Raw genomic sequence first — 14,254 nt, forward strand, 5'->3', positions numbered from 1 at the left:
AAAGCTATTTTGTACTTTTGAGCGCAGATTTATTCATTAGTAGGCAATTTTGGTTTATTTTGTTCTGGAATTATTGTTCTGTTAAACTGTGAACAGTAACATTACCTTTTTATTCGACCTGTGGCTTAAAATTATATAAAATTAACTATAATTAATTATAGTTATTACATGGCTTTTAGGTCATTTATTTAAACAGGAAATAGAGGTTGAATGCATAAAAAAAGTAAATTATTTCCTCTCGTGTTTGTAAAAGTGACAAAAACTTTGATTCAAATAGTTTTAAATCACTTAATCCTCCCGACCCTCAGATTTCCGAGCCTGATGCGAGTCCGTGAACGCCCCACGCTGATGAACTGGGTGTGACGTGGAGCTCGCTCGGATCAGCGGGGACGCGTTCAAGTCTCCGCATTCTTACGCTGTCAGCGCAGAGAGACGGACCTGTGAACGAGCGCGTAAATACTTAAAAAAAAAAAAGAAACTTCTCCTCCCGGGATTTTAAAAAAGAAGGAAAACTTTACTTTGGATCACTTTTGGAAAAGTAGCGGCGCCTCATGGACACGACATGTAGCTGCAAACACGGCGGACCGGAGCAGAGTTTGACGCGAGCGCAGGAGGCTCAGTGAGCGGCCAGACAAACATGCTCACCCCGGGGCTCGCCTCGCTGCTGCTGCTGCTGCTGCTCTGGAGAGTCTCCAGCGCCCAGTACTCCAGCGACCAGTGCAGCTGGAAGGGCAGGTGAGCATCATCTTCTTCCTTTAAATAAATATTATTTAAAAGAACTTAAACAGCGCCAAAAAAACCTGGTCTCTCGCAACGGAAACAACCTGTTACCGATATAGTATTAATAAAGTTGTAAAGAAAATGGCCGACTTTTACAACTCATTGGCGTTTTAAACGCTGGCTTTAAACTTTTGCTTTTCGATATAATAATAAACTTGGTTTCCCTTTTTTTTTCACCTGCTTTGTTCGTCCATAATAAGATTTCAAACGAGATAGCATTTTTTTTTTAACATTAAAGGGATCCTTGCGTTCATAATGCTAGAGGAAACTTTCATTAATAAATCTGATTTATACTCGTTTTGTTTGTCGTCTTAACTTACCAGTGCTTTAAAACGACTTTAACAACTTAGTTTAACTTATTTTAACATGAATTCACAGCAGTAATTGGGTCCTATGTTGTTTGTATAAAACAACATTGCGAATGAAACAACATTCCTTGTTGTCTCGTGATTCTCTTGAAATTCTTTACAAGGAAATTGTTCTTCATTTTTTACTCTTTTGCTCATTTATTTTGTTTTTCTTTGCAGCGGTTTATGTTTAAATTTAACCTGACAAATATATATTTGTGTTGTAGGGTTGCTATACAATTTTGATTCAGCAATTTATTGTTTTTATTTTTTAAATACAGTACTGTTGAATATGAATACTGTGTTTACATTTCTTTGGTACAACTTACTTCTTTTGTATTGTTTTTATTTGCTTTCAAGTCATGTTATTTATAAGTGTTATAAAATCAAATCAAATTTTTCTTTCAAAAATGTACAATGAACATTAAAATATTCACAGCTTTTGTTCATTTTTGTGTTGCAATTACACTTCCGGCCGCTAGATGGCAGAAGTTATTATGTCCTGCACAGTTAAAGGACACAGTCGACTCCAGCAGCTTTTAAAGCTGATGTTTGGACATATTTTGGTTTCAAATTCAAATGAAAACAGTTACGACTTTGTCAAGAGTCATGTGGTCTGTAAATTCTGCAACACCAGAGTCAAGTACTTGACAATACTACGAATATATCCTTGTTATCGTAATATACAGTACAGTTTCTTCTTGCCAATACTCACCCCTACTTGTTTGAATTTATTATATAACACAAATTTGAGGTAATAACAATAACTGTGTCCTACGTTGTTCATGAGGGTAATATATGTCTATTAAAATGATATTTTCATTTTGATTAGTTTATTTTTTCCCATTTATTTTGAAAGTCTTTGCAGCACTTTCTATTGGATAAAAGGCTGTAACCTCAAAATTATTATGGCTGTGTATTGGCAAGAATCTGGCAACAAAAAATTCTCTCTGCAGACAAAACGTGGGTCATGTAGAGCACACCCGTGTGCATTTCGGTATTGGCAAGAATCTGGAGAAACGATACGTATCATTGTAGGGGGTCAGCGTTACGATATACTGCAAAACTGCAGAAACGGAAGTATTGTCGAGTACAACCATGCTTTCGTTTGTTGTCGACCCAAAATATGTCTCCTCTCGTCCTCAGTCATCGCCGGTTTGCCAATTTTTATAGTTCCCTTAGCTCTGGAGAACGTAATAACTGATGCCATCTAGTGGCTGGAAGTTTAATTGCAACGAGAAAATGATCACGAAAATAAAACGGACACACTTGAACTGAAATATAAAGCATAATAAACGACATTGCAGTTGAATATCGGTGTTGTTTCATGGAAAAATAACATCGTAATACATTGGATTATTGATATTTAACACCCCTATTGTTATTATATTTTTGGGTATTTTCAAACCAGGATTCATTCGTTCTTTTTAGGAAGCTTTGTCATTAAGCACCTTGTGCGTTTAGTTTTGTGCTTGAATGCCTCAACTCTTGTGGTTACCCTTCAGTTAAGAGGAACTTCAGAACTGTTGCCCTCCACATCCATAATCTGTTGTTCATTTGTTGCACTGTCGACTAATCTCTGGTAATTGCACGGAGAGATGATGAAATTCGAAGGCCGGTAATTAAAGGCGTGCTGAGCCGAAGCCGGGTCAGAATTCTGCCTCGGCTGCATCTGCTCAGCATGTGTCGCGGGTTTACTTTTGGCGAATCCCAAGTTCTTGTTTTTTAAGGAAAGAGGGTGTTTCTCCAAACCCACGAGCTTTAACCGCCGGCTTGGCATGGAGCAGCACCGCTGATGGCTTCCTGCCTCTGGCTCTGCCACAGAATGACTGACGGGGCCCCCAGTTTTTTTTTTTGAAAAAAAACAAAAAACCCTGACCAGGCATTAAGTTCTAGAGGAGAGTCAGTTGGTCACACTGGCGCCATGGTCCGAAGTGCTGCCCGGACAAGTCTCTTCCACTCTTTTCGGCTCCTTAAAAGCCAGGGGAGGTTCGGTGCGTGACCTGCATTTGCACTTGCATGCAGTCGGCCCAGCTACTGTTGCTGCCGTTGTCCCGTCTTAGAGGCCCCTGTGTCCCGCTATTCATGCGTTTCTGCCTCCAAAACTCTTCCCAAAGGCTTCCTGCCAGTGCTGCGGTGTGTTTTGCCAAAAAGCTGTGTGAGGAACAATGCGTTTTTTGGGGGGGGGGCGGGCGTTTGTGGGGGGAAGGAGTGTGTTGGAGCCGAGGTTGTACTGGCTGCTCTGGCTCGTGACCGGTCATGCAGCCGGTCTTGTGCGCAGGCGGACCCGCGATGCTTTTTAGGAGGAATGTGGTCGACCGTCTCCCCGAGGTCGTCACCTTTGTTTCGACAACTACATTTTTTAACTCGCTGAGGTCAAGTCCTCGCTTGCAGCGGGGAGTGATAAAGAGTGCGTTTGTCTGAACATATTTTTGTCAACTTTTTTATCGGCCATCGTGTCGAAAGCAAAGGGACTTCAGGGAAACATGGAGTATTAGAGGTTTTTAAGAAGTTTTCTCTTGTGTCAAAGTCATATCATGACCTATAAATAGGGGTGTGTATTGGAAGAAATCTGGTGATATGCTATGTATCATAATACACGGTCAACGATGCCATATGTTGCGATACTGTTTGTCTGTTTATTTGTAGTATTGTCGAGTACTCGACTTTGGTGTTGCAGAATATACAGACATGACTCATGATAAAGTCGTAATTGATTCGTTTTGAACCAAAAATATGTCCAAATACATCTTTTAAAAGCTGCTGGAGTCGACTGTATCCTCTCATACCCTGTCATTCTGCAGGATTTCATTGTTACTTTAAATGCGGGGGACGTAATGACTAATTTGAATTTAAACAAAAACACTGGATATTTTCATGTTCATTGGTAAAAGAACATTTTAAACAATTAATTGTATTTTATACACACTTATTGAAATATATACCGTACAATAACTATGATGAAAATAGACAAAGGGCTATTTTAATATCGATATCATATAATTGAGAAAATGTCGATAAACTTTTCTAACTCCTACTATTATGTTTTTAAGTACTTAATAAAGCATGTCACAGTTGTACTTGAAAAACAAAACAAGTATTCATCAGAATGCTAATCACCCCTCTGTATAAAGATGTGAATGTTTAAGATGGAATTTACTTGATGAGTGTTTTATAGAGGAAGTAGAACCCAGAGATGATTTGGATAAATAGAGCTTCCAAGAATAAAAAAGACAATTTAACAATCATGGTTTATTTATCCTTAGAAACTCCTGGTTTTTAATAAGGTACCTAAACATAATCCTTCAGGTCAGCGATGAAACGTGTAAACGTGACCATTGTCCACTAACTGTACTTCTTTCTCCTAGTGGTCTCACTCACGAGGGTCACACGCGGGACGTGGAGCAGGTTTACCTGCGTTGTGCCCAAGGCTCCCTGGAGTGGCTCTACCCCACGGGGGCCATCATCGTCAACCTCCGACCCAACACGGTGCCGGTGGGCAGCGGCAGCCAACTCTCGGTCTGCATCAAGCCCTTCTCCGACTCCTCGGGCACCAACATGTACCTGGACCGCAACGGGAAGCTGCGGCTCCTGCTGCAGGACCAGGACCAGGCTCAGGCCAAAGTGCACTGCTTCAACATCCAAGAGGGGGCGCTGTTCATCGAGGCCGTCCCGCACACGGACATCAGCCGGCGGATCACGTCGTTCCAGTACGAGCTGATCAGCAACGTGCCGGGCGCGGGAGTGCTTCCAGTGAGAGGTGAGATTCATGTGGCTAAATAATACTGTGTTTTCGGGACTATAAGTCGCAGTTTTTTTTCATAGTTTGGCCGGGGGTGCGACTTATACTCTGGAGCGACTTATGTGTGAAATTATTAACACATTATTACCGGTATATCATTTCACATGTTATTTTCACACTAAAGCACAAGAGAGCGCTCTAGGCCTGTGTTGATAATTTCGACGTAGAAGAGGAAGCGCCGCATCTTCTACCTCCGGAGTTAGCGGAGGTGACACCGATGATGAAGATTTCATTGGATTTTAGTTATTTGGAGTTACACGGATGGTTTGGTAAACTTCTTAGTTATTTATGCTATAGTTTTTTTATTTACTCTTAATGTTAAGTTATCATACCAGGCACTTTCTCAGTTGTGTCGTGTAACTTAAGCATACCGTACAATTATTCAGCCTGTTGTTGCCTCTATTCTATTTTTATTTTAAATAAATTTCCCCCAAAAATGCGACTTGTACTCCGACTTATATATGTTTTTCCTTCTTTACTATGCATTTTATGGCTGGTGCGACTTATAGCCCGGAAAATACGGTACTTCAAGAATACTTTTTGTCTGACAACTACTGGAAGGGCTTTGACGTAATGGGATTAGGAGGTTATTTAACGGAGAGAGAATCCGCTAGTTTAACATTGTGTATAACAGGTTATACGTTGATGACCTCGATTAACTTGTAAAACAAAATTGCTAAGCGTTGACACCTTGTAGACCCCGTTTCTTGTGCGTCTATTTTGGACGGTTTTTACCGGTCCTCTCTTGACGTGGATGGTATTCGTTTGTTTCTTTTTCTGGTCCACTGGAGTTGCGCGTTGCATGATTGAGCAGAGCTTTCTGAGCTTGGCTGGATTACTAGAATTAACTCTGGCAAGTGGTCCATGCGGTTTGTTTTATTGAACTCTGAAAGCCTATCCCAGAATTTAACTGGATTTTCAGTCAGTAGATGCAATGATGGGCAACATTAGATGAAAACCCCAGAATGTGAGACGAAGGGAAGAGGAGGATTCAAGTCGGCCGCAACTCAAACGTTCGGTGTCTTAAACCTTAACAATTGTCACTGCTCGGCTTCCTCGTTTTTCTTTCCTTTTTTTATTTCCTCTGGATGGAGCCATCTGCTGGTGGAAACTTTGATTCGGTTGGACTTAAATTGTAGGAAACTGACATGTCGCTCCAAACCCCAGCACATGCTCGTATCCAAGTTCAAGCTCCATCAATCTTTTGATAGAAAGAGGGGGGCGGGGGAGCTTAAAATGTAAAGGTCACAACGGCAACATGTGACAAGAATAATAGATTTCACTCTATTTCACAAGAGTTTTTTATCCAGAATCGGCTTCAACTTGTCGTGAAAGCCAGAAAACTGGGGCCTCCGTTGGAAAAACAACTGTAGATTCTCACCTGCCAAACCTGCATAGTTTCAACACTATCTCACTCTCGGGGCCAAATGTTTTGTATATTTCCGCCTGAATCCAAAAAAACGTAGAGAGGCATCACATCTGTCTTTACGGCTCTCTGGGCTCACGTATCCACATCCTGCATCATTATGTTGCGCAGCAGACCTCGGGTTAAAAGTAGAGATCAGAGTGAGCGCGGACTTGTTTCCACCGCACTCGTGCGCCGCGCTTGGCTACGTCGTGGAGTCTGGCGGCTCTGATGTGGCCTCAGATGGCCTCGCTCGAGTCACAAAGACGGTGGTCTCGTGTCATCTGAGGTTTGGAAATGATGCATTAATTACTTCCTCGCTTCTACTCGTCGTTTTATCTGTCAAACTATCTTTCCGTTCTTTAGTCTTTCAAAACTGATTTCACTTATTTTTCCTTAGAAGAGCGTTTTTTTGTATCTGCATGTCGTGATTTGTATGAGTTCTGATTGGATTTGATTTATTCTTTTTAGTTTTGTACCGTATTTTTTCACAGTATAGGGTGCACAGGATTATAAGGTGCAATGAACGGGTTCATTTTAATTTGTACAGTTGGCTTAGATGCAGCTCTGAGTATTATTTTGCGTAATACTATGGCGCCTCGCAATTATACTACGTCTCGCAGAGTAATAGTACTGGGTTGGCAAGATAATCCTATTCTGATTGATACAATGCTTAGAAATACTACGATGGCCCGGCAGAGTAATACTACGCCTCCTCAGAGTCATACGGTTAGCAGAGTAATACAACGGCAGGCTAGTACCATTGGCAGAGTAATACTAAGTCGGCTGAGGGGTAATGCTACGCCTCCTCGCTGTAATACCATTAACCGAGTAATCCTACAGGAGGCTAGTACCATTGGCGGAGTAATACTAAGGCGGCTGAGGGGTAATACTACGCCTCATCACAGTAATACCGTTAACGGAGTAATTCTACAGGAGGCTAGTTCCATTAGCTGAGTAATACTACTGCAGCTGAGGGGCAATACTACGCCTCCTCACAGAATATTACAGTTGGCAGAGTAATACTACCGCAGGCGAGTCCAATTTCGGGGTAGAACTATGGCTGCTAGCGGGGTACTACGCCTCCTCAGATAGTAATACTACAACAGGCTAGTACCATTGGTGAAGTGGTACCATTGGCGAAGTAATACTTCAGCGGCTAGCAGGGTAATACGACGTCTCCTTTCGTAGTAAAACTACACGTCCTTGCAAAGCGATACATTTGGCGGTGTAATACTACGGCAACTGGCGAGATAATACTACGCCCCCTCACATATAAATATTACACCTCTTTGCTGAGCAATACAAATGGCGTAATACAACGCTGACTGATCAAACTAAGCTAATAACTGAGGCCTTGGTGCGGCTTTGTAGTTGCTAACATTATTATAGATTTCTGTGTACATTGTACCACATGAAATCTGTTCCAGGTCACCAAGTACAACCATACTCGATAAATAAGGTGAACCGCATTAAAAGGGGAGCTATCGATTTATGAGAAAATGAATGGATTCAAAGTTAACCTTATGGTCTGTAAAATACTGTATTTATTGATAAATCTTACTTCCATCAAGTTTAAACAAAGGCCTCTCTTTCTGTTTGCTGAGTATCTGTCGTTCCTTCGCGCTCCCTCCCAGTTACTTGATGTGGCATTAGCAAGTTTGCTGCAATACACTGGAATTCATCAGCGTCCAGATGTTGCCGAACCCTACATCATCCACTTACCCCCGTCTCCCCCCCCCATCCCTTCTCCCATCTTTCATCCCTCTCTTGTGAAGTGGTTCTGACCCGAGTGGAGCTTGCATGCGTTCTTGGGTCCCGAGATGCTGACTCGGCGAGCGAGCTCATTCCTGTGGTTAGCGTTTCAAGTCAGACACGCGAGCCTGGTGCTCTGGAGGAGCAGGAAGGCGGTGCAGGGCTCTAGACCTGCGAGGATCACTTCAAAGAGGTGAGGGTCTGGGTTCCCGGCCCTGGGCCAGGTCAAGCGGGCTCTCCAGCTGTTCCCTGAGCTGCCTGGGCTTGTGGGTGCTTGACCTGTGATCCCTCCATTGATGCGGCATCGTGTTGTGCTGCTCCATGAGTCGCTCTAATACTTTCTTAACCAACCCCCCGCCATCCCTGCAGCTTAACGTCTTACCTTCGTACATTTAGAGCCTCGTCGTCTCACCTGTGACTTTCACTTTTGACATTTTAATTACAAGAGTCCGACAAACAATAAAGTCATCAATTTTGTTTTAGCTAATCTCAATTATCTTTACAACCTTAAGGTTTGGTTTCAAACCAGCAACATTTTCAGTCAGTATTTCAGTCACTTAAACAACAACAAGAACCTCAATCGCGTTTGGTAAATGCACACAGGAAATTAGAAAAGGAGAAGCCACAACATTTCCTTGATTTTCTGGAACTCCTGTTGTGTTATCAGTTGTATCTTTCCCTTTAAAGTATATACTTTATTGAATATTGTTTTGATTGTTTAAGTGCTTTGTGACCCTGGTCTAGAAAAGCGCTATACAAATAAAAATTACTTAGTTACTTACATTGGAGTTGCACTGTTTCAAGACTAGAGGGAGCCAGAAACAATACTTTCAATCACGCTTATTGGGGCTTTTAATGCACATTAAGATACAATCCGTCCAAACATTTCCAAGGGAGATTAGCTCAATGTAAACCAGTATTATTCATTGAGATTTAGTTGATATTAAATATCAAGTAACAGTTAAAAAGTAAGATCCAAGCATGGATACATTCAATAAACATTTGCGTTTCTCTTTAATTCGTCGTAAAAAGAGCTGAGTATAAAGAATCCTCTCCTCATGTTTTCCAACTTTCCGACGGCTTCGGTTCACTTGAGCACAAAAGATACATTTGGCGTCCACCCTCGGCCTGCTGCTGACTCGACACCCCCGCCCTCCTCCTCACCTGCCCCTCGCTGCCAAATTGAAGTCTTGGGCTCATAAACGCCTTCTGGTCAGTCAGGTCCGGCAGAACCACCTGAGTCAACTAATCACAGGCTCCTTTCTCCTGCTGTAAATCCACCAGCAGACTCCCTGCCTCGGGCCTCTGCTGTTAAACATTTATTTGTTTTTGTTTTTTTTAAACATTGTTCAACCTCTGGTTCCGAAGACAAAAATAAATGTTGGTTCAGATCCTACTTGAGATTTTTTTAATGGTTTCAAGTGAGGACGACGCACACGAGGCTCACCCCCGTCTTCCTCATCTGGTCCTGCTTTGTCATGGAGAATCGAGGGCGTTTCCTCCAGATGACCGGAGAGTGCCCTCAACTCGCAGGCACTTCACCATTTTTGTAATCTTGATGTCGCAACTGAAACTTTTTTTTTTTCTTTTTCATCTCGCACTATTTGCAAACTAAAGAACTTTATATATTTTGTGCTAGAAACTGTTTTTCTCCACCTTAGTTCGAACTTTACACAGATTCTTAAAAAGTCTTAAAAGGATTGAATACATGTGAAAATAAGATCATCTTGGATTTAAATCAAAGTCTTAAACATGGTTAACACACAACCATGTTTAATTTATGTTAAAATGAATTTAAAAAATGGCAAGAATTGTCCCTAAAACTATGTAATGTTTTTTTTTTGTTTTTTTTTCAAGGTTGATTGTCAAGTTGGTCTTAACTTAATTTCAAATCGTATTAAAAATACTTGTTTTAACTTTAAAAAATCGAAATTTAAAGTTGAGGAAGTGACTGATCATTCCCATGATGAAGAGTTCATGACTCGGCAGACTTTACCGGTGTTAGTTTCATTTTCGCAAGTTTAAAGTTTTATTTTTTTTCTTGTCTTCTCTTTAGAACCTTCTCATTGTCGTTTTTCCCCCTCATTCATTTGTTTTTAACCCTTTTTTTCTTCCTTTCTTGCAGCTTCCTGTGAACCCTGCAGTGACGCAGAGATACTTCTCGCCGTCTGCACCAACGACTTTGGTGAGTTTTCTTAGATTCTCCTCTTTTCCTTTTCATCGATGACATCTGCTGCAGAAAAAAATGCACTTTACTCAGTTCACTCTCACACCGAGTGTTTCACAGCATCTGGTGGAAACATAAATTGATCGACTCTGCGGAAGCGCGACTGTCTTTCATGTGTTCCAGAAATGGTCGAGGAAAGTTTCTACTTAATTCACTTAAAGCGTTTCATTTAAAACACAGGTTTTCGTTGTTTATTATTGAACTGTTAACTATACAGATGGTGTTTATCTGATACCGTAACTGGTACTTTTGAAATATTAATGATGCTTGAACGGTACTTAAAGACTGAATGCAAAACATATTCAAAAGTTAAAAAATAAGCAATATTTCTAAAGGTTTTAGTGATGAACTGAACGCACCTTTTTTTCTGGGTCGTGCTTTGTATTTATTCATTAAGGGCCTCATTTTAAAATTGTTACATATTAAGTTACGTTCTTTCAGCCTAATCTAGGGACTAGATTGTGTTTACGTGAGAGGTTGTGTATATCACTGTCACAACTTTATTTTATATATGTGTTGAATGTTTTTATTTTAGACCAAAAAAAAAATAGTAACAAGGGCAGCAAATGAGCAGCAAACACGAAAAAAGGCACGAAAATCTGAATTAATCTTCAGTGTGAATAAATTCCAATATGGTACCGAATGTCTTTACCCATCTTTGAGTAGCTGAACCAAAAATGTAGCCATTGGCGCATCGTTTGAATATATATATACATATATATATATATATGTATATATATACAAAAAAAATCTTCTGTTAGTTCTCAAACTTGTTGTAGCAATAAATAAAACTATCTAAAAAAAGAAAAAAGGTGATGAAGCTTCATGAAACAGTGTCATGTTGTTTAGAGGTCAGTAGGTGGCGCCTTCAGTTTAAAAATGATGTGATGTTTCATTAGAAGTTGTTCAAAATAAAAGTAAAAAGTGCAGAGACCGCCATCTAGTGGACTCTGAAAATAATGACACTGCTTCATGAAGCTTCATCAGACCATCACTACGAAAAAAAACCCCTTTTTTTTTGGAAAAACTTTTATGTAAAACTGTGAACAACAAGTGTTAATTCGCTTCCAACTGAACCCGGCAACTCGTCGTCATCATCTAACTTCCCGTTTGGTGTCGACAGCTGCTCGCGGGAGAATCCGAAAGGTGGACCAGGACCAGGACCAGTCCCGGCTCACGGTGGAGATCAGCCGCCTCTACAGGCAGAAGACCCAGGTCTTCGTGTCGGGGGGCGTGAGAGTGCGGAGCTGGATCGGCTACATCAACATGCCCTCGCTGTGCGGCGCCAAGTCCGGCGACGGGGACTTCCTGTTCACCGGGACGGTGAGGTTCGGCGAGGCCTGGATGGGCTGCGCCCCGCGCTACAAGGACTTCTTAAGGATCTATCGCCAGGCCCAGCGTCAGGACGCCAACCCTTGTCACGTGGACACGGACTGAGGGGACTTAAAAAAACCGGAGCCCACAGGTTTGGGCGGAGCTCGAAGGGCAGGTGGACTCTCCCGAAGAGACCGACACTTGTCAGTGTCGCCGAGCGAGCAGGAATTTTCTCCGAATACGACTCCAGGAATCACAGTGGTTCAATGTAGCAGGTTTAAGATGTTTGAAATGTGAAAGCTCTAGATCTTTGTAAAGAGAAATCTCGGTGTACAGTTGTTTTTTTTTTTTTTTGGTCTCAAGACGAAAAGCTTTTTAATTTTTATTTTGTTTAATTAAACGATTGGAAATGTTTGCCTGACGTCTGGTGCATATCAGGCTGCAACCAAAAAAAAATGTTTTAAAGATTGAAATGTTTCAAAAATACTGTGAGCGCTACAAAGAGGCGGTGAAGAAGAGAGTGCGGACGAGGCGGAGTTGAAAACTAGACTTGGGAGTGAAAAATCAAGTTTAGAACATGGAAGGAAGCAGAAGGGAAAAGTTGAAGATGGAAAGACAAGACGGGAGTTTGGATGAAGTGTGATGTCATCAAAAGTCGGGAGATCGATCGGAAGGAAAAGAAATGTTGGGACGGTGGAACGAGGAAGTGACGAGGATCGAAAACTCTTCAGCAACCAAAAAAAGAGCCGAGACGACTTTGAAAGAGATTCCTTATGTGATGCCTAAAAGCGGAGTCATCCACGAGGGACTCGGGGAGTAGAGCTACGAGGTTTAAGCTCCACTCTGGATGAGGAACTACTAAGGATCCTAAATCGCCTGAGCTGGCCAGCGAAAAGCAACGGCACTTTTTTTTTGTTTGTTTTTTTTTCGGGGGCGGGGGGGAAATCTAGTCGGACACTGCTGTTCAAGACTAGAACACTTTGTCGAATGGAACGTACTACAAAGTATTGTTGTATTTATCGTGTAAATAAGGAGGCAAATATTTTCCGGTTAAAAAAAAAAAAGCAAGTGATCGTCACCTTCGCGTCGTGGCTGGTGGAGATTTGTGTCTGGAGGATGATTCCTCTGCGTTGGTTCTGTTGCTGTGTCTCATATCGCATACTTCTCTTAGTGTACTAGAAGTTAGTATGCATCAGGATAGTGTGCATACTAGCTAGTACGGAAATTCTCAACGGATAGTACGTCTCAAATCAAACACTGCCGCTACACACTAACAGGAAATGACGCGACAGCTTCTTCTTCTATTTAACTATGTTTCAATCAGCTGTTTGAACGCTATCGCCACCTGCTGGCAGCACGTTTTGCAAGTTTGGAAAAAGAAAAATAGAGAAAAAATCAGAGAATCGAAATATTCGTGAGATATTTAAGCTGATATCAACAGTGAAGACGTGTCATCCTTCTACTGCTGCTGAAAATACACCTGTAAGTATATGTATATATATATACTTATATATATGACGCGGCTGTTTAGGGTCGTTAGTGTCCATCGAACCATACTCAGTTTTGTGGGTGTTTTAGATGCACACTAAATTGGCGTACTAAGAATTGAGACGCACTTCCGCACTAAAAACACTAACTTTGAGTACGCTAGTATGCGATTTGAGACACAGCACGTGTGTCAAGGTCAACGTGAAAGACTTCTTTGTTCCGGTGCAGCAGCCGGACTGAGAAAAATATTTTGACTGATAAATATAATCTGGCAAAAAAAAGAAGAAAAAAGTCAGAGTTGAATTAGTTTATTTTCCTGAAGGTACTTGTACAGTAAACCTTAATGTAGGAACCACTTGTGTTAGCAGCAGTTACAACCTTTTTTGTTCTTTTTATTTTTGATCAAATATGGCCATAGACGAAAAACCCGCCTTATTTATTTTTGTTAAGAAAACTCCGCTGACGACTGCGACAAATGTACATATTCATGGGATATATTTTTTGCGTGATTTGCTTTTCGTAAGTAAATCCAACTGTTGAAAAAAAATTAGATTTTTATTTTTTTGTTATGCCAAATGTTGTCCATTGTTGATTTGATACAAATAAAAATAATTTCTAGCATTTTCGGGTGTTTGAGTTTTGTTGTGAGATAGATTTTTTTTTTTCTTTATTTAAAAAAAATTCAAACAAAAAACAATTGAAAGCTTTGTTTCAAATTTGACAAGTTTTCTTTTCTTTTTTTATGATGTTTTTTTTTTTTTTGTTTAATTGTTCTTTTGTTATTTCGTAAGTACAAATAATTTACATAATTTTTGTTGAAAATATTTTTTAGAATAAATAAATGTAAAAAAAAAAAAGAAAGAGGTTGCTTCTTGAAAAAAAGCCTAGATTATTAATTTTAAAAAAATGTTCACCCCAAAAAATAAGCAACTTTTTTGGGATTAAATAACTTGGAAACAAATGTCCTAAACACAAAAATACTACTCAAACTATTTTTCAATTGAAAATACTTGACATTTGTTTGCATTGAAATCTTTTTTTCTATATAAAATTTTTGATGAGTTGACAATTACGAGATTTCCTTCTATAGTAGTTCATATTGTGACTATTAAAGATATAAAGTGTTTAAGTGAAGA

General features: G+C 40.5%; 1 protein-coding gene across 1 annotated transcript; it reads left to right on the plus strand.

The window, feature by feature from the left end:
- Positions 1 to 397: 397 nt before the first annotated feature.
- Positions 398 to 13,739, plus strand: metrnla (meteorin like, glial cell differentiation regulator a). The gene is made up of 4 exons (XM_087809161.1): positions 398 to 735; positions 4,496 to 4,887; positions 10,215 to 10,274; positions 11,440 to 13,739. Exons 1-4 carry the CDS (start codon positions 638 to 640, stop codon positions 11,751 to 11,753), a joined length of 864 nt encoding a protein of 287 aa, XP_087665287.1. The 5' UTR covers positions 398 to 637; the 3' UTR covers positions 11,754 to 13,739.
- The last annotated feature ends 515 nt before the right edge of the window (positions 13,740 to 14,254 follow it).

This window comes from Callionymus lyra, chromosome 15 (genome assembly GCF_982586985.1).
Source record: "Callionymus lyra chromosome 15, fCalLyr1.hap1.1, whole genome shotgun sequence".
Taxonomy (NCBI): Eukaryota; Metazoa; Chordata; class Actinopteri; order Syngnathiformes; family Callionymidae; genus Callionymus; species Callionymus lyra.